General features: G+C 42.7%; 1 protein-coding gene across 2 annotated transcripts; it reads left to right on the forward strand.

Annotated features, from left to right (window-relative positions):
* Positions 1-4,395: 4,395 nt before the first annotated feature.
* LOC110313817 (testis-specific protein TSX-like) lies at positions 4,396-14,393 on the forward strand. Of its 2 annotated transcripts, XM_021188226.1 has the most exons (8): positions 4,396-4,683; positions 4,873-4,984; positions 6,170-6,205; positions 6,913-6,949; positions 8,044-8,128; positions 10,303-10,403; positions 11,795-11,853; positions 14,076-14,393. In XM_021188226.1, exons 2-8 carry the CDS (start codon positions 4,891-4,893, stop codon positions 14,099-14,101), a joined length of 438 nt encoding a protein of 145 aa, XP_021043885.1. In that variant the 5' UTR covers positions 4,396-4,683; positions 4,873-4,890; the 3' UTR covers positions 14,102-14,393. The 2 variants fall into 2 exon arrangements, with proteins under 2 accessions (XP_021043885.1, XP_021043884.1); XM_021188225.1 differs by having other exon boundaries at positions 4,500-4,984; positions 14,076-14,391.
* The last annotated feature ends 5,527 nt before the right edge of the window (positions 14,394-19,920 follow it).

The following is a 19,920-nucleotide window of genomic DNA, read 5'->3' on the forward strand; positions in this document are numbered from 1 at the left end:
AAGGGGCGTGGCCAGCTTTCCCGCTCACGCCATTAAGGCCAGCTCACCTGCAGGGCCCTGGCAAAGGGCGGGGCCAGTCCTCCTGCACTGCCCCACACTGGGGCGGGGCCAGCTCTCGCAGGTGCCTCAGCGAACAAGGGGGGGGGGCGGCAAGGTTGCCCTTAAACAGCAATATTTCCTCAGGTGGCCTCAGAGACCACGCTCTCCTGTGTGGCCTTTAGTGGTAACATGGGCCATGGTCATTGACACTGATGCCTGCTGCTATAGGGCCACAGAAGTAGACATGGCCTTTGACGGCAGGACAGGCCCATACATCATCATGGTGGCTGTGCAGGCCTCACATCAGGCAGTGCCTCATAGTTCTGCCTCTCTTCATAGTGCACAAACTGCCCTGCTCCTTCTCTGCCATCTTTTCACCACATACTTGCTCATTGTAGTGATGTTTACCCCAGTCCCCTAGGGCAGGCCTGTGGGCAGGCCTGTGGACTCTGGATGTCTTCCACCCTGGTCCCAAGTCTCATAGATCCCAGGCTGGCCTTGAACTCACTATATAGCTGGATTTCTGGTCCTCCTACCTCCACTCTAGCTAGGATTGCTACAGTTGTACTCTTTTTTTTTTTTTTTAAGATTTATTTTAAAAAAACCAATGAATTAAGCACTCTAAAAGGTAGCTCAAATACATCCCTTTTAAACTGTAACCCTCCATTCTTTTGTTCCAAAGAATTCATGTTAATACCATAATATAAAACATAGCCCAGGGGACTGGCAAGATGGCTCAGCAAGTAAGAGAACTGACTGCTCTTCCAAAGGTCCAGAGTTCAAATCCCAGCAACCACATGGTGGCTCACAATCACCCGTAATGAGATCTGATGCCCTCTGCTGGTGCGTCTGAAGACAGCAACAGTGTACTTACATATAATAATAAATAAATCTTTAAACACACACACACACACACAGCCCAAATTTTTAAAATTCCCACAGCCTTTTTTTTTTAATCCAATATTTACTGAGCAGTGGTGGCACACCTGAAATCCTAGCACTCAGGAGGCAGAGGCAGGAGGATCTCTATGAATTCAAGGCCAGCGTGGTCTACAGAACAAGTTTCGGGACAGCCAGGGGTACACAGAAAAATCCTGTCTTGAAAAAACAAAAAGGGAAAAAAAAGAAAAGAAAGGGGCTAGAGAGACTGCTCAGTGGTTAAGAACACTGGCTCTTCTCCCAAAGGACCTGGATTCTATTCCCAGCACCCACATAGCAGCTCAAAACAGTCTGTAATTCCAGTTCCAGGGGATCTGAACCCCTCACATAGACTTACATGCAGGCAGAACACCAATATACAGCAAACAAATAAATAAATTTTAAGAAAGAAAACAAAACAATCAAACCAAACCAAAATCTAGCAGTATAGATCTAAATCCTGTAGCCCAACGTTTTGCTTTTGAGACTCAATCATTGTGTGGTCTTTGGGCTCTAAAAGGCTTGGTCAGTGCTTAGGGACTAAAAATTGGACAGTCCCCTGATAGGCAGATAGATACGCAAAGAGGCCACATAGATCAATAATGAAGATGGCAAATTTCCAGCTTTTTCCACACCCTCCTGATCTAAGACAAAGACCTGGTAGGCTTTTTCTCCTGATAGTAGGGGCTCCTTTCTCACTAACTAGACCAGACTGGTCAAATATGTTCAAGGATAGTCTTTAATATGCTTACCTGAAGCTCTGGGCCTATTAGCTCCCCTTTCTTTGTCTAAGTTGACCAACTCAAAAATAGAGGAGGGAGACCTACCCTATATTATCATAAATGCATGTTTATCTGAGGCTCTGGTCAGGGACTCCATCTTCAAAAACCACTTAAAGCCCGCAGCCCCAGATTTTAAAAAATGAATTTGGCGTTCCAAATCCCTTCTCAGCCCTGCAGGGACTCTTTCCTTCATGTGTGCCTCCCTCCACCACCACCTCCTCTGTCTCTCTCTCTGTCTCTCTCTGTCTCTCTCTCTGTCTCTGTCTCTCTCTCTGTCTCTCTGCCTCTCTCTCTCTCTCTCTCTCTCTCTCTCTCTCTCTCTCTCTCTCTCTCTCTCTCTCTCATGCGTGTGTGTGTGAGTGTGTGTATGTGTGCACTTCTTCACTTACATTTAATAAAGTAATAAAGTGTGCTAAATATTGTTGCCTGATGTGTCTGAGTTCTTTTTCCTGCCTTTTAATTCTTTAATTGGTGAGAATGAACACAATCAAGACCCCAAGACAGTAATGGTACGGTAACTCACTTCACAGCTGCCACTGTCCTGGATTAAGGTAAGTGCCCCTTGTGTCTCCCCACAAGAACCTTGGCCAGGTATATTGGTGCACATCTTTAATCCAAGCATTTAGGAGGCAGAAGCAGGAAGTGGATCTCTTTGAGTCTGAGGCCAGTCTAATCTACATAGCAGGTTCCTGGCCAGCAAGGGCTACATAGTGAAGCCCTGTCTCAACAAAGACAAAAACATAAAAAAAACATGAGCCTAAAGGGAAATAGGGGCAGGAAGCTTTCTTCCTGAGGAGCAGCAGCAGTGAGAGGCCATGTGGGGACATGAAAGACTAAAGACTAACTGCATGTACTGGGCAGTTTCTGGCCAACTTGACACACAGCAGGCTCACCTAGGAAAAGGGAACCTCGGTTGAGAAAATTCCCCCATCAGATTGGCTAGTAGGCCAATCTCTGGGGCATTTTCTTGTTTAATATTTGATGTGGGAGCACCTAGCTCACTGTGGATGGTGCTTTCTCCTCTAGAACAGGTAGGAGGTCCCCTGAGTTGTATCACCCCTGGGCAAGGGATTCTGGGTTGTACAAAAAAAGCAAGTTAGGCAAGCCAGTAAGCAGCATTTCTCTGTGGTCTCTGCTTTACTTCCTGCATCCAGGCTCCCTCCAGCCTTAAGATTTTGCCCTGGCTTCCCTTCATGATGGCCTATACCCGGTAAGGTAAAAGAAACCCTTTCCTCCCCAAGTCGGTTTTGGTCAGTATTTTACCATAGGAAGAAAAAGCCAACTCGTACCAGTACCAGTATGGCCATTGCTGTGACAGAGTTGCCCACATTTTGGAAAGGGTTGTGGTAGAGTGTGGAATGTTGGGCTAGAAAATCTGTTGAGTAGTCATTGCTTAATGGACCTAGGAAGGTAAGACCTTGGGAGGTAGGGGTGCTGAGAGAAATGCAGGCAATGAAGGCCTGGTTTGTGAGGTTTCAGAGGGATGAAATAAACCCTTATCTCCTGTGTGGCTAGTTTTTAACTTAACAGGCTAAAGCCATCCTCACCTGACCAAATTCCTCCATCAGATTGCCTGTAGGCAAGTCTGTAGGACTCCCCCCATCCCCACTAATGAGGGCCCATCCCATAGTAGGTCTGGACTCCCTGGCCAGCTGGTCCTGGGTTCCATTGGAAAACAGGCTGAGCGAGCCAAGGGAGTCAGTCAGTAAGCAGCCTCCAAGGCTTCTGCTTCAGTTCCTGCCTCCAGATTTTTGCCTTGAGTGTGACTTCCCTCACTGAGAGTGCCTTGAGAATTGTAAGCTGAAATAAAAACCTTTCTTCCCCAAGTCACTGTTACCCACACTGTTTTATCACACTAGAAACCCTAAGACGATTCTTCAGCCGCTTATCCATAGAAAACAAACTAGAACCCAGAAGAACTGTAGAAATGCCTGTGGGTGAGCTCAGTGTGCTTGCTTGCTTTTTAACTGTCAGTACGAGCAAATTCTGTATGCCAGTGAGTTCTTGCTGGCTTTGTAAAGTAGGAGGTCACAATATTTAATGTATCCAAAGGAAGAACAATAGGGCAGCCCACCTCCAAACCTTAAAACTAGATCAGATATGTTCTTGCTGCTTCCCATAGAGCTGAAACCTAGCACGGAGTGTGTTCGTTCTAAGCCCTCTAATGAGGAAGCGCATTTATGGTAGGTACTACCAAAGTGTGGCATTTTCTAGTTCCTGTCCCACCTCTCTACCCATCACTATCTTACCTCACATAACCCTATAGCTCCTGCCTGCCACGAGCCCCACCTGTCATGGCGCCGGTTCCAGCCTCGTGCCCACCCCCACCATCTGTGCTCCTTGAATACTGTTGGGAACTAACAGTCTGTGCCTGTTGATAGATAAGGAAGGTCAAGCTCTGGGAGTCCCAGTATCTGACACAGTGAAAGGAGGGGTGTAAGAATGCCTCCTACGCACCCCAGCCTTCGCTCAGATACTGTTAAGCTTTTCCACCCCAGCAGAAAGAGAAGTCAGACTCCAGTTTTTTTTCCATGCCCTTAGAGGATAGGGGTATAAGGTACAATGACATTCTCTTATACGACAGCTCTGCGGAACTCCGTGCCTGCTCCTGGCCCATTTCCTCACCTCCAGGTCTCACCTCCCATCTACTGGTTCCCAACCACCGTTACCTTCCCACACCACTGCCTGCTGATCCCACCCAGCCTCATATTCTATACAAGTGCTGGAAAGTGGAAGGGTAGATTGGGAAGGACAAGCTCCATGGTTGGAAGATCTAGTTAGTACCTGATCCAGTAAGAGGAAATACACAGGACCTACTCCCTCATTCCAATACTCACTAGATCACAGAGGTTTCCTTAATGCTTCTACCCTAGCTGAAGGAAAATGTAGAGGTCCGTGTTTTCTAAGACCTCCATGGAAGATAGGCATTTAGGATATTACAGAGGTGTGTCTTTCTCTGGTTCTACCCATTCCCAATACCCGGGGATCTCCAGACTCCGCCCCCTCAACTTGACCCCACCCCATCACGAGCTGTGATGAAAACTTGAAGCTCTGGCCTAAACCCTCAGGCCTTTATTCACAGCACCCACCTAGACTTGGGTATCAGCTCCACCAACAAGGTCTCCCTCCACAGAAGCCGAATCCCGGAGCTATGTCTGAAAAGCAAAGCCCCAAGACCCCTGAAGCGGAATGCGGTGCAATGGACTTGCCGGACTTCGAGGATGAAGAAAACTGGCTTTTCCAAGGTAAAGACCTACTTACTTTTTTATAGTTACCAAAAAGAGGAAAGTGACTCCTCTGGGCATGAGTCCAGGGATACTGTTTCTTTCAAATTCCCCAGAAGCAAAGGGGAAACCATCTCCTGTGTCCCCAGGTTTTTCATTTCTCATGCCACCTCTCCCTTGATATCTAAGTAATATCATCCTAGGATCCTTAGTTTTCTCCAAAGCTGTCAAACTAAACTAGAGATTCCCTTTAACTGGAGGCAACCAGAATGATGAACAACACAGACTGTTGCGAATGAACTAAATCAGTATTAGTAAACCGTGTGGACCGTTAGAAAGGATTCTTTATAGATTAGAATGTTCCAGTATGAGCCAGCAGTTACCATCTTCTTTCTACGTTTTCTTCTAATGTGGGTCATCTGGTATTGCTCCTAAATCAAATTGAAGGACATACTCAAGAACAACAACAACAACAAAAAAAAAAAACCTATAAACTAAGACATTTAACATATATGTTGGATTCATTTTTTTAAGATTTATTTATTTATTATATTGAGCCACCATATGGTTGCTGGGATTTGAACTCAGGACCTTTGGAAGGGCAGTCAGTGCTCTTACCCACTGAGCCATCTCACCAGCCCTCATTTTTTTTCTCCTTAAGAAATTAAGCAGGAAGCCTGGCAGTGGAGGCGCATGCCCTCAATCTCAGTACTCAGGAGGCAGAGGCAGGTGGATCGCTAAATTCAAGGCCATCTTGGTCTACAGAGTAAGTTCCAGGAGAGCCAGGACTACACAGAGAAACCCTGCATTGAAAAAACAAAACAAAAGAAGAAACAGAAAGTGAGCTAAGTATGGTAGCATATACCTTTAATGCTAGCCCCTAGGAAGGCATAGGTAGGCAAATCTCTTTGAGTCTGAGGCTAGCCTGTTCTACATAGAGAACTCCAGGCTAGCTAGGGCTATATACAGTGAGACCCTACCTCCAAACAAACAAGATATCAATAAAGTTGTTTAACCTTCCCCCATAACAGCCCACAAAACCTATATATTCTTGCTCCCGTACCTCCTAAAACATGGACTACATGTGAGAATATTTTCAAAGTGCTTTGACTTCTAGCATGTTAAATATGAGTTTTATTTGCATTTGAGTCTGTGTATGTTTTAATCCTCAGCTTGCCTTTTTATTCTCTCTTGTTTCTTTCCCAGTTCTGGGGCTCCAGCCTGGGCCATCCTCTGCTCTGGGCAAGTATTGCACCTCAGAACCCCAGCCCCCACCTTGATATTTTTGCTTCCATTGTTGTTGTCATTTTGGTTTTTATTTATGTGTTGACAGTCTAGGTCTTTAAAAAAACAAAACAAAAACAAAAACAAAAAACAAAAAACAAACCAAAACCGAAACAAAACCCAACAGTTAAGCCTTCATGGGAATGAACTCAGCAGCTTGGGTTCTCTCCATTGGTTCTAGAGTAGGCCTGGCCTGCAGAGCTCAGGCACCTCTTTGTTCTGCATCCCCCTTTAAGCTCATTTTCCTTCACCCATTTCAAGAACCTAATGTGTTTGAAAAAGTGCTAAATAATGCTGAAATTAATTTAGGACTGAAGGGATTTTTTTCCAAGTTTACTTACAAATAGTCAAAACAATAAATGAAAATACTATTTTTCTTGGTAAATACAGAATTTAAAACACTAAAAAAAAAAAAGGTAGCAAAAGGTAACTTTTAATTTCTTTCCTTTTATATTCTTGCTTGTTTAAAGGGCCCAATCTCCAACTATTCCACAGGTTGTAAACAAAAATCTCTGTTGTATTTAGCTTCAACAATATCATTGAGCAAGTAGCAGTCTCCTGCTCCCAACAGTTTAAGCCCAAGAGGCCTTCCAACCCAACCTTCTCCTTTCTACCACCCTTTGCTTCCTAGCTGCACTTTCACATTTTATTTTTCATGATCACAGATGATGACATCGACAATCAGGAGGAAGAGCCACTGAGGTAAGTTGTGCAACACTTTCTTCACATCAGCAATGGTCACCTTTTGTGTCAGCAGCTGATTTCCACCCAAGTGAATAGGAAGTACATCTCGCATGACCTTGCTGCACAATTTGATGCTCAGCACCGAAATGTACACTTCCATGAGACATCCTAGAGCAGTAGCTGGGAATCTATGACACTTTTTCCCCTCAAAAGAAAAGAGCCTTTGGTCTTCTTGTGGATTGAAACTGGTAACATGCTGTGACTTTTTTTTTTTTAAAAAAAAAAAATGTGTTACTGCAGTAAGACTAAAAAGTTTTCTTTGGACTTTTATTTCCCACAGTGTTCTGAAGCCCTTGTTATGTACATGGTAGATAGCAATTTCTCTTTTGTACTCAGTTTTCATGGGGGATGTTTCCAAGGCCAGAAGCGTTCTAGTTGCTAAGACTAATGAATGAAGCACAGTGTCCCAGAGAACTGATAACAGAATTCCCAGAAACTCTAGGAGAAAATGTAGCCTATTTGTTTCATGAAAACAGAGGGTGGGAACACAAGCACAGCTACACCTACTTGTAGAATCTTGGTCTAGACTGCCTTGAAAAGCATACGTTCTCCACTGTGGATGGTCCAGGGCCAAACCTGCAATATAGCTAAATCATTTCGGGACTACTGTTAGGAACAAACTGTTTCTGTTAGGAATATTGGGAATCAAAATTAGTCTAGAGATTATGACCTGAACCAAAAACAATAACAAACTGGATAAAATTCCAAAACTGAAGCTTTTTAAAGAAAAGTGTTTGGGGAACAAAATACATATATCAAGTAAGCCAGTAGAAGTGCAACAAAGTTATAGTCAAAAAACAGATTCACCTCACTATTTCAGTTCTTTAATCTATACAATGAAAGAGTTGCTCTAGGTGACACCCTTCAGCTTTTAGATTTTGTTCAATGCATTTTTCTGAAGTAAATCATAGTTACTCAATCATTTATTTGGTTTTTAACCCATGATTTTACTTTAAGTAACAGATTAGTATGTGGGTTTCTGAATTGCATGTAGTCTGTTGTTGAGACAAATGACTATCCAGTATATTTATTATCATGACACTTTTCTCTAGCGATGCCGAATTTCTTCACCTGCAAGATATTCTTCAAGAGGACAAAGTCAGCAGTACCGATGATGATAAGGACATTTGCCAAGCTGTAAGTGGTCCAAGGAAGACAGAAACACACCAAGATGGGACTCTGAAAAAAAACCACAAATGTCAAGGGTGGATAAGGTCTAAACATGATGCAATAGATATGGTACTAGGATAATGATAATGATGTCCACTGAAAACTGAATGACACTAAGATTGTTTTTAACTGATGGTCAATTGTTTTCCAGAAGATCCCCTAGAGTTAGGAGTTATAAGAGCTTGGGAGGTAGCTGTACAATGTGGGTGATGGAAATTGAGCTCAGGCCTTCTGGACTAGCAGTGAGAACTACTAAGTGCTCTGCAAACTCTCCAGCCCATATTGCATCCATTTTAGAAAGCCTCACTTTAAAATTTTCCAAACAGGGCTGGAGAGATGGCTCAGTGGTTAAGAGCACTGACTGCTCTTCTGAAGGTCCTGAGTTCAAATCCCAGCAACCACATGGTGGCTCACAACCATCTGTAATGAAATCTGATGCCCTCTTCTGGAGTGTCTGAAGACAGTACAGTGTACTCACATATAACAAATAAAAAAATAAATAAATAAAAATAAAAATTTCCAAACAAACCTGGGGGCGAGGGGAGGTCATGGGGCCGGGTGGGGGTGGAGAACTAGGAGCAGTGGAAGGAGGGGAATGCAGTCAAAATGTTATGTATGAGAGAAGAACTTTTTAAAAATCCAAACAAACTGATGTGTTTAATTATATACCCCAAGAATTTTCCTTGGTAGTATATAACATGAATAAACCAAAGTGTGACTGCACACGTAGCAAGTTCATTCTTGGCCAAATTATTGAAGCACAGTATACAGAAAGAGCAGTAACAGTCCTACCATACTGCATGTCATTCAGCTTCTAGAGCACTGTGTATTATCATTTTCTAAAGTGTGTGTCTGTGAAAAGGTATTTTAGCCCATAAAAAGGTTTTTTTTAAGCCAGATGTGGTGCCTTGAATGTGTGATCCCAGCATGTCTATGGTGAGGTGAAAGGCAGAGACAGAATGGTCTGGAAGGTTGTAGGCCAGTTAGCCTGAACTATGCAGCATGGCCCAAAGAAGGTAGAAGGTGAGAGCCAATCTCTTTCTCTCTCTCTCCCTCCCTCTCTCTCTCTCTCTCTCTCTCTCTCTCTCTCTCTCTCTCTCTCTNACACACACACACACACACACACACACACACACACAGACAAACACTTTAAAATTTGAACAAGACACAGCATTAACACAGCCTTGTGTTCTTAGACACACCGTATAGAGTTTTAGCACTATGCCTTGGGGTGGAGGTTGCCAGCAAAAGGAATGTAAATGTGGAAATTGTGATACTAGATGAACAATGCAGAGGATGTGTGCTTAAAGTTTCAGAGCTGAAACCCGGCAACAAATTGTTCATTTCTCTGTGCATGTCTGAAATGACCAAAATGCAATTAAAGTATTTGCAAATTTGCAAATATAGAATACATGAAAATTGAGGATTTACTTCCAAAGTAAAGATTCTTTCCAAGTAGCTGCTATTTGCCTACCCTGAAGCCAGGACACTAGCCCTGGGGAGCTAAGGTGAATGAGACTTAGATAGAATCCTCTCCACTCCTCCTCCTTTCCTTATTTATTTCTGAAACAAGGTCTCACTATGCTACTCGCTCTGTAGACCAGGCTGGCCCTCAAACTCACAGAGATCTGGTTGCTTCTGCCTCCTGAGGGCTGGTGGGATTAAAAACTGGGCTTTGAGACCTCAGTCCTGCCTCTACCTCACCAGTGCTGAGACTGAAGATGTGTATTGCCACATTCAGATTTCCTTTTGGGATTTTGAAAGAAAGAAAATAAATGTGAGCAGTAATAAAAGCCAATTGAGGATTATAGTCAGCGACCAAAGCCACTAAAATATTCTAGAACCAACTCAAACTTCTTCAGGATATCTGGTGCTTTCATTAATGTGAGCAATCTACCATTACAAGAACACTGTACCCAAGGCCCATTTTCTCACAACTTATCAACTAATGATCTTGATGTGGGAAAGAAGCAGTAGTCCAGTCATAAGGTACAACTGTTTACTAAGCTTTGTCCCAACTTTATTCTCATCAGTTAAGACTATCAACTCTAGGGTTAACATTAAGACAAAAGTCCTCCTTTGACAGCCAAAAATTATCTACTTCAATTTTGACTTTCCCCTGTGTCTTTATCACTCCATAGGAATGTCCTGAAGATGATGAGACCAGTCACAGTGACAGCGACATAGACGATAATGTGAAAGTCATCATTGGCGATATTAAAGCAAGCCCCTCCATGTATATGTATGTATTCTCAATTGTCCTTGGGTTAGGGGACATCCAGGGAGGAGAAATACAATAGGAGTTGGCTCTTCATTAACTGTGCTCAGTCTTATCCTTGGTATCAGTTGAGAAGCTACATAGGAAGATGATGAAGTCTGTAATGACATAGTGTTGTAGTGATCTGGTCTGGAGTTCCACACACCAGTCGCAACATGCTGTTCCTTTATGGGATAGATTGTTTTTGTCTACTCTGGGTTGTGTGTACCTTTTTTCACAGATGATTTTGGTATGAAATTATGTAGGATTTTGCTTTTGTGGGCCTGGCTCTCATTTTTGTAGGAAGTCAGAGAGTTCAAAGAGTAAAAGAGACCCTAAGTCTATTTGTATTAATGTGGCTTCTCTTGAGTACAAGCAATGTCCTAGAGAAGAACTTTCATGCTCTGTCCTTTCAGTACTGTCATTTGTCATGTGCTAGTGGAGGCTCACATTTTTTTCTTCTTTTTTTTTCCTTTTTTCTTTTATTGGATATTTTCTTTACTTACATTTCAAATGTTATATCCCCTTTCCAGGTTCCCTCCCCCCAAAACCCTCTATCCCATCCTCCCTCCCCCTGCTTCTGTGAGGGTGTTCCTCCACCCACCCACCCACCCACTCCCACCTCCTGCCCTCAGTTCCCCTACACTGGGGCATCTATCGAGTCTTCATAGGACCAAGGGCTTCTCCTCCCATTGATGCACAACAAGGCCATCCTCTGCTACATATGCAGCTGGAGCCATGTGTACTCTTTGTTGATGACTTAGTCCCTGGGAGCTCTTGGGGGACTGGTTGGTTCATATTGTTCTTCCTGTGGGGTTGCAAACCCCTTCAGTCCTTTCTCTAGCTCCTCTATTGAGGACCCTGAGCTCAGTCCAACAGTTGGCTGCGAGCATCCACCTCTGTATTTGTCAGGCTCTGGCAGGGGGAGGCTCACATTTGATGTCTGTCTTTTTTCCTTTGAAATGGAGAATAGTCAGGTAAGATAGTGCACACCTTTCATTCTAGCACTTGGGAGGCAGAAGCAGGAGTTCTAGGCCAACCTTCTCCACATAGTAGTTTCCACTTGCCTCTGCCTCCCAGACTGCTGGTGGGATAAAGGCTGGCCTTGAGCTCCCCATCGGTCCTGTCTCTACCTCACCACATTGCCACATCCAGATTTCTTTTTGAGAGCTACGTAGAGTGTGATTTACATAGTGGTTTCCAGGCTGGTTAGGACTAGATAGTAAGAGTCTATCTCAAAGAAGGTGGGGATAGATAGCCTGTCTTAGTTCAAATATAAATGGGTCAGATTTTCATGTGTGTGCATGAATGACTTTCATGTCTCTCTAAGTTGTTGGATTTAGCCTATTGACAACTGATTACACTATATATTCTAGGGAGATGCTCACTAATCAGAACCCACAAGCTGACCAAGACCTGGAAGTAACTGAATCAGGTATCTTTCTTGCCCTTTGGATTGTTATTGAAGTCACACATTGCATGCTTGCAGCCTGACATACATACAGGGAATTTAAAGGCACTGGAAGCCATGTATAGGGTGCACACCTTTAAGCCTAGCACTCCAGCACTCAGAGAGGCAACTGACAAGTATCTGTGAGTTCAAGGCCAACATGGTCTACATAACAAGTTCTAGGCAAGCTAGGGCTAAGTAGTGAGACTCTACCAAATAAATAACTAACCGAATAATAAATAAGACAGTGGAGGAATAATCAGGATGTAGCTCACTAGGTATAGTACTTGCCTTGCGTGAATGAAGCCCTTGGTTAGAGTCCTTAGTACTACAAAAGCAGAGTATGATGTAATCCCAGTATCCAGGAGACAGAAGGCACCCTATCCCATTCCAAGGATGGTCTAGGCATTCAAAGAACATCAAGGGTAAGGAAGAGACACAAATGGTCACTGTTCCCATGGAATACACTGTACTTTGGCCACAAGGGAGGACTCTAGCTCAAGGACTGTCCCTGGTGTCCTTTCCCGCTCAGGCATCCCCAGATAAGCAACCCCTCCTCTCTCCTTTTTTAACAAACCAAGTTCAAGGTTCTGCAATCTGGCCAAGGAGGAGCCCCAGCAGGCTGGTTCAGCTGAGATCCCTGGGGAGTAGATGAGGTTTTCACCTGTAGGAACCAGATTGTGAGTAGTAGTTATCAAGAAAAAAAGGAAATAAGACCTGAAAGGGACTGGGAGGATCTGAAGCAGTACAAGTTTATAGGGTCCTGATGTTCAGACCACACTTAAGTGTACTGCTTGCCCCCTGGAGCCAGAATCCCTGAAGCTACAATCATAAAGGAGTAGAAGCTAGGGAAGAGCTGAGCAGCCAATCTCCAGCCAGTCCTGCTTCTGGGATCCCACCTCTTAGGCTCTGATTTTCCAGAACAATTGAGCTCTGAGAATATAGAGTAGACCCACTGACTCAAACACTCTGCATGTTCTGACTGGGCAGGACGGAGGGGGGAAAAAAAACAGTGTCTCCTGTAAAGAACTAAAACCATGTGGCTGGAGAGATGGCTCAGTAGTTAAAAGCTCATATTGCTCTTACAGAGGAGGACCCAAGCTTGGTCCCCAGCACCTGTGTCAAGCTGCTCACAATCACCTTTAATTTCATCTCCGGAAGACCCAACTCCTATCACCTCTGTCTGCACTAGCACTTGTAGAAATTAGATAAAAGACACACAACTTTTTTTAAAAAAAGATTTATTTATTATTATATCTAAGTACACTGTAGCTGTCTTCAGACACTCCAGAAGAGGGCGTCAGATCTTGTTACGGATGGTTGTGAGCCACCATGTGGTTGCTGGGATTTGAACTCAGGACCTCTTTAAGAGCAGTCAGTGCTCTTAACTGCTGAGCCATCTCTCCAGCCCAACACACAACTTTTATCATTTACAGTAAACCTTAAACAGCTCAAGAGCTGAGCAGATATAGCACTCATGTGACACAGAGACATATAATTTTTAAAATAATAATAAAACACCATGAATATTTTCCTGGGAAGAAGTGAGGTAAATAGTTATTGGCTAAGCTTGGCATTAAGTAGAACTGACGTTTCGTAATCAAATCAGTGTAACTTCTTTATCATAAGTTTGTCTTAAAAGGTAAAGTCACATTTCACACAAAAGAAAAGGATTTTATAGTTTCTGTAGTGCCTTCCGTCTTTCACAGCATCAGAACTATAGTTTACAAAGCAAACCAGTGACAACATCCATAGGTAAAGAAGGAAACAGACATTTAACTGTTTAGCATTGCATGAATTGGCAAGTACTCTTACACGCATGCACACTCACAGGTTTGACAGCATGCAACTTAAACAGCTGCATCTCCAGTCCCATACTGCCTTTTCACTTAGGCATCTAATAGAGCTGAAATACTGATGTTTGGCCTTTAATATAAGCAATCATCTGGATGGTGGTAGCACACCCCTTTAATCCCAATGCTCAGGAGGTAGAGGCAGGCAGATCTCTCTGAGTTTGAAGTCTGCCTGGTCTACATAGGAGGTTCCAGGACAGCCAGAGCTATTACACAGAAAAACCACCCAAACAACAAAATACGGAGAGAGAATCGATAAGACTTGGTAGACCTTGGAAGGCCCCTTTTCTAAAGATGTGCACGAGGGAGGCATTACTGAAAAATAGAGAATAATTGAAAACCTTTCTTCCACAGACGGTGCCATGAACCCAACTGATTAAGCAGGCAGGCAGAAACGTGTCACCATCAGCTATCATTGTGCCCTTATCCATAAATGAAGTCCTGATGGAAAAACAAAACAAAACAAAACAAACATCTCTACACACTAACCTGAAAGCAAATCTATACCAAACTGCTAAAATAAACAGAAAATACTAAATTTGAGCCTGGCTGTTTTGAAAATTGGAAATCCTTGTTCAAAATGAAAATCACCGCAAAACAATCTAAAGTCATCTACCGGCCAACTAGGGTGTTTGTGGCTTGCCAAACTTCCAATAAATTCTGCTTGAAACCTTTGTGTTTCTGTGTCACTGTTTCTCATTACCCCTTCCTTGTCATGCTAATTATGCTAATTACCTCATTTTTTCCTTTCCTTTCCCTTTTGGTTTGGTTTGGTTGCTTAGTTGGTTTTTAGAGACAAGGCTTCTCTTTGTAGCCCTGGCTGTCCTGGAACTCACTCTGTAAACCAGAGATCTGTCTACCTCTGCCTCCAGAGTGCTGGAACTAAAGGCATGCACCATCACGACCAGCTTTTTTCCTTTTCTTAAATTGTAGTCTGGGATGCTGCTGGCTCATGCCTTTAATGAGATCTGGGTATCAGATCTCATTAAAGATGGTTGTGTGCGCATGCCCAGCACTCCGGAAGCAAGAGGCAAAAACCTGTGGGTCTTTAAGTTAAAAGCCAGGCTGCTCACAGTGAGTTCCATTTCAGGGCTACATAGTGAGATCCTGTCTCAAAATAAACTTTAATTACTTTAGTTGAGTAGGTTAATTTCTTATATTTTCTGTTGCTTTTGTTAAGTGTGCTGAGAACACAAACACTAAAACAATATGAAAAACAAAACTATTGAAGATCAGGTCGTTAGCTCCAGTGGGTAATTTTTTATTTGCAAGGTTTTTTTTAATAGTAAAGGTTTTTTAAAGATTTATTTATTATTATATCTAAGTACACTGTCATCAGAGCTCATTATAGATGGTTGTAAACCACCATGTGGTTGCAGGGAATTGAACTCAGGACCTCTTTAAGAGCAGTCAGTGCTCTTAACTACTAAGCCATCTCTCCAGCCCCTATAATAAAGTTTTAATTTTAAAAAAGAAGATACTTAGCTGGGCGGTGGTGGCGCACGCCTTTAATCCCAGTACTTGGGAGGCAGAGGCAGGTGGATTTCTGAGTTCGAGGCCAGCCTGGTCTACAGAGTGAGTTCCAGGACAGCCAGGGCTACACAGAGAAACCCTGTCTCGAAAAAACCAAAAAGAAAAAAAGAAAAAAAAAAAAGAAGAAGATACTTTAAGAAGTTAGAAAAAAGTGAAGAGCACATTGCAATCACTCTTGCCTTACCAATGAGAAGTATTTTTCCAGATCATGTCACCAATTATAAAAATAGAAATCATTGTGCTTGCTGTTTCATAATAAATATTCAAACACCTAGACTTTAAAAATGAATAAGTCTGGTGAGGGGAAATTGCTGGAGTGAGCTACCCCAGTCAGTGGCTAAACTAGTGAGGGGACCTTCATTATTTGTAAATTCCAAATTTTAAAATTTTTATTTATTTTTATTCCATGTGCATTGATGCTTTTTTGCCTGCATGCATATCTGTGTGATGGTATAGGATCCCTTAGAGTTGAAGTTACAGACAGCTGTGATCTGTATGTGGTTGCTGGGAATTGAAACTGGGTTCTCTGGACCTCTGGAAGAGCAGCCAGTGCTCTTAACCTCTAGGCCATCTCTCTAGCCCCCGAATTCTGAATTTTTAAATATCCATATAGTAGATCTCTGATTTTGTTGCAAAGAAACAGACAATGGTTTATAGGAAAGAGCTTTTATTCCTTATCAGCAATTAAACAGTAAAGGGTTGGTTTGGGGTGGGGGCTTAAGCTGTTCTAAACCAAGTGATGGTTCAGTGCATTGACTTTTTAAACTCTGACGTGAGGAGCTCTTGCCTTACAGTTACAGTTAAATCTCCTTACTATAAATGGGTAGAGTATATGCCCGGCCCCTTTCTTCCTGAATCAGAAAACAACTGGAACCAAGTAAACACCAGTTTTTCTACTTCCTTCCTTTTCTCACTTTGTAATCTTCTATTGTTCCATCAATCTGGGGGACTGTCACTCAGCAGATGCCTGTGATGCGGAAGAAACTTGAAGTACTACAATTGATATTATAAAGGATTTTCTACTGGACTTGCTTAGGAGACATTAACGCACACAAAGTAGAATTTAGCAAGGAACTGCTGCCTCCAAACGCTGTGGAGTCATGACTAGCTTCACCTAGATTTCAAAGGATTCCTCCATGAGCTTTGAGAGCCAAGCAGAGAACCAGAGGAAGGCTGATATAAAGTCTCTACCTGCACACTGCTTAGCGACTTTTGCCCAGAGAATAGACCCCCAACTAGAGCAATGCCCAAAAGAGCTATGAAAATACTGCTCTCAGTTATGACCCCAGAGCTATAGAGCCACCAGTATGCAAAAATAGCCTGAGAGAGGTTCCAGCAACTGGTTCCGACTGACAAGAAGTGCTGTGTCAGCATACCTAGGGAGGCATGCCTAGAGCCCTGTGAACCCAAATGGTGCTCCGTGTGTCTAGAGGCAGAACCTGGAGCCAAAGTTTGCTCTTGAGCCTTAAGATGAAGTATTACCATGTTGGGGTGCTGCTCTTCGGGGGAGTTATATTCAGTCCCCAGATGTCTCAAAATTGCCTGTAACTCAAGCTCCATGCGATCCAATACTCTCTTCTGGCATACTCCAGCAACCCACCCCCCTGTACTGATAAATACAAGTAAAAATCTTAAAATATATTTATAAAAGGGGGGGGGAGACAGCAAAGGCATCTAGACCCTGGGATCCATTCCCTCTTAGAGGAATATGTTGGTGGTACATACCTTTGATCCCAGCAGTCAGAATGCAGAGTCAGGTGAATCTCTGATTTAGATGCCAGCCTGGTCTACATAATGAATTCCGGGCCAATCAGGCTACATAGTGAGAGACTATCTCAAACAACACAACACCACAACAACAAAACCTTCCCCTGTTGGGAGGAGCTGAGGGTCCCCCACCCCTCCCTGGGGGGTCTATAGGCAATTAACAGTTGGTGAGAAAGGGAGAGAAGATCTGAGTGTGTAACTACTTGTAGGGAGTCCATTCTCTTACAAATAATCCCCTCAGCCAGGACTCTAAAAGCAACTGTAATGAAACACTTTGAAGCGCGAGCTCACACAGCAAGAACTCTTGCCCTGCCATGTCTGGGGCTTATTTGGTGTAATTTATCCCTTTCTTCTTTCCTATTTCTGACATTTGGACTAAGTATATCTACCTAATGTCTGTCTCAAAGTTGTAGTTTTAGACTTTATTTAAAGTTATTTTTGGCTTGTTATTATTAGTGTGTGTGCATGCACACATCATGAGTAGGGTGATCAGATAGATGGTGCACGGCTTTTGTCCTACCACTCAGGAGGCAGAGTCAGGAAGATCTTTGTGAGTTCGAGGCCAGCCTGACTACAGAGTGCCAGGAGAGCCAGAACTACACTGAAAAACCTTGCCTCAAAACCAAAGCCAGCCGGGCGTGGTGGCACACGCCTTTAATCCCAGCACTCGGGAGGCAGAGGCAGGTGGATTTCTGAGTTTGAGGCCAGCCTGGTCTACAGAGTGAGTTCCAGGACAGCCAGGGCTATACAGAAAAACCTTGTCTCGAAAAACAAAACAAAAAAACAAAACAAAACAAACAAAAAACAAAACCATCCGAACAACAACAACAAAAAAAGATGAGGCCTTTTTTTTTTAAGATTTATTTATTTATTACATGTAAGTACACTGTAGCTGTCTTCAGACACTCCAGAAGAGTGAGTCAGATCTTGTTACGGATGGTTATGAGCCACCATGTGGTTGCTGGGATTTGAACTCCGGACCTTTGGAAGAGCAGTCGGGTGCTCTTACCCACTGAGCCATCTCACCAGCCCTCCCTTTTTTTTTTTTGATGAGGCCTTTTTTTATTGGTAATGCCTTCATGAATCAATTACTGTCCCTGTCCTTGTAAGAACAGCTAAAAGTGCATTCCTGGTTGTGTCTTTTGCTCTTCCATTTCTTCTGTCTTGTGAGAGAAGCAACCATGTGGAAACAGGGATCATTGGCATGACATGAAATCTGCTCACTTTCTACCTTCTAGCACGTGAAAAGTCAGTGGGCTATTTATAAATTATCATTCTGGACATTTTGTCCTGGCAGTAATAAAAGAGTACAATACAGCAGATATCTGAATTTCTTTTTTTTTAAAAAAAAAAAAACCACATTATTTATTTCCTGAGTGCACTGTAGCTGTCTTCAGACACACTAGAAGAGAGCATCTGATCCCATTACAGATGGTTGTGAGCCACCGTGTGGTTGCTGGGATTTGAACTCAGGACCTCTGGTAGAGCAGACAGTGCTCTTAACCGCTGAGCCATCTGTCCACCCCCCCCCTTTTAAAAAATATTTATTTATCTTTATTTTATGTGCTTGGATGTTTTGGCTGCCATATCTAGGTACCATGTCTGTGCAGTGTCCACAGAGGCCAGAAGAAGGTGTCATGTTCCCTAAGAACTGGAATTACAGATGGTTGTAATTCCCCACCATGTAGGTGCTGGGAATTGAACTCAGGACCTCTGGAAGAGCAGTCAGTACTCTTTAACCTCTGAGACATCTCTCCAGCCAAGAATTTCTTTTTAAGTGTAATTAATACCTCATTGAATGTGAATCACACTTTATTTATCCATTCTTCCATTAATGGACACTTGGGTTCTGTCTAAGTTTCTCAATTTTAGGGTTTGTAAAACTTCTTTTAGATGTGAATTAAAGATCTGAATAAAGTTCAGCTGAGAGAAAATGTGAACAAAATTAAAGAAATTGCTAATATGTGTTAAGGACTAACTATATGTGAAATAAAGGGTATATTACATACAAATTTGCTTATTTAAAGAATTTTAATGGTATATCTTTAAAGTCTTTCAGTGTGTACATAGTAAATTGATTACTAGAGGTAAGATAATTCGGAGACATCTTTCTATAGTTGCCACAGTAGGCAGCACACACACACACAATCTACTCAGCAAATTTCAAGAGCATCACATAGAGGCTGGAGAGTTGGTTAAGAGCACTGGCTGCTCTCACAAAGGACCAGGCTTTAGCTCCCAGCACCCACACGGTGGTTCACAATCATCTATAACTCCAGTCCCAGGGGCAATGCTCTATTCTGTCCCTCTCACTTTGAGCACCAAGAACACACGTATGAGGTGTATATATATATACAGGCAAAACACTCATACACATAAAACTAGAGTTTTTTTTTAAAGGATCTAATACAGTATCATTAACTGTAGTGCCTGTGCTATGTATACATTAGATCTATAAAACTTAGTTATCTTACATATCAGCTATTTGTATCTTTTTAATTAGTGTATACTATTTGTACAAAGTGAGGATTTCATTAACTTTCCATAATGCATATAACGTAATTTGATCATATTCACCCCTCTATTACTCTTTTTTATCCCTCCTACTTTTCCTCATAGTTTGGTAAAAAAACAGTCCAGCAACTAATAAGTAAGTTGGTGGCTATCTGGATCTGCTCCGTTCTACACTCAATCGACCTATCACTGAGCATTTTGTATAATGGCAGATACTATCTTCAAACACTTACTTACCTCCCATTTCCTGACACTTAACAAATGGAAAAACAGGGCTGGTGAGATGGCTCAGTGGGTAAGAGCACCTGACTGCTCTTCCGAAGGTCCTGAGTTCAAATCCCAGCAACCACATGGTGGCTCATAACCATCCGTAACAAGATCTGAC

The sequence above is a fragment of the Mus pahari genome, chromosome X (genome assembly GCF_900095145.1).
Source record: "Mus pahari chromosome X, PAHARI_EIJ_v1.1, whole genome shotgun sequence".
Classification (NCBI taxonomy): domain Eukaryota; kingdom Metazoa; phylum Chordata; class Mammalia; order Rodentia; family Muridae; genus Mus; species Mus pahari.

What these genes read in the sequence shown, in the direction of transcription:
- LOC110313817 (XM_021188226.1), top strand. Translation starts at nt 4,891, where the DNA reads ATGTCTGAAAAGCAAAGCCCCAAGACCCCTGAAGCGGAATGCGGTGCA. An exon ending in CAGGAGGAAGAGCCACTGAG is followed by an intron (nt 6,950 to 8,043) that starts GTAAGTTGTGCA and finishes ACTTTTCTCTAG; the next exon opens with CGATGCCGAATTTCTTCACC. An exon ending in CCTGGAAGTAACTGAATCAG is followed by an intron (nt 11,854 to 14,075) that starts GTATCTTTCTTG and finishes TTTCTTCCACAG; the next exon opens with ACGGTGCCATGAACCCAACT.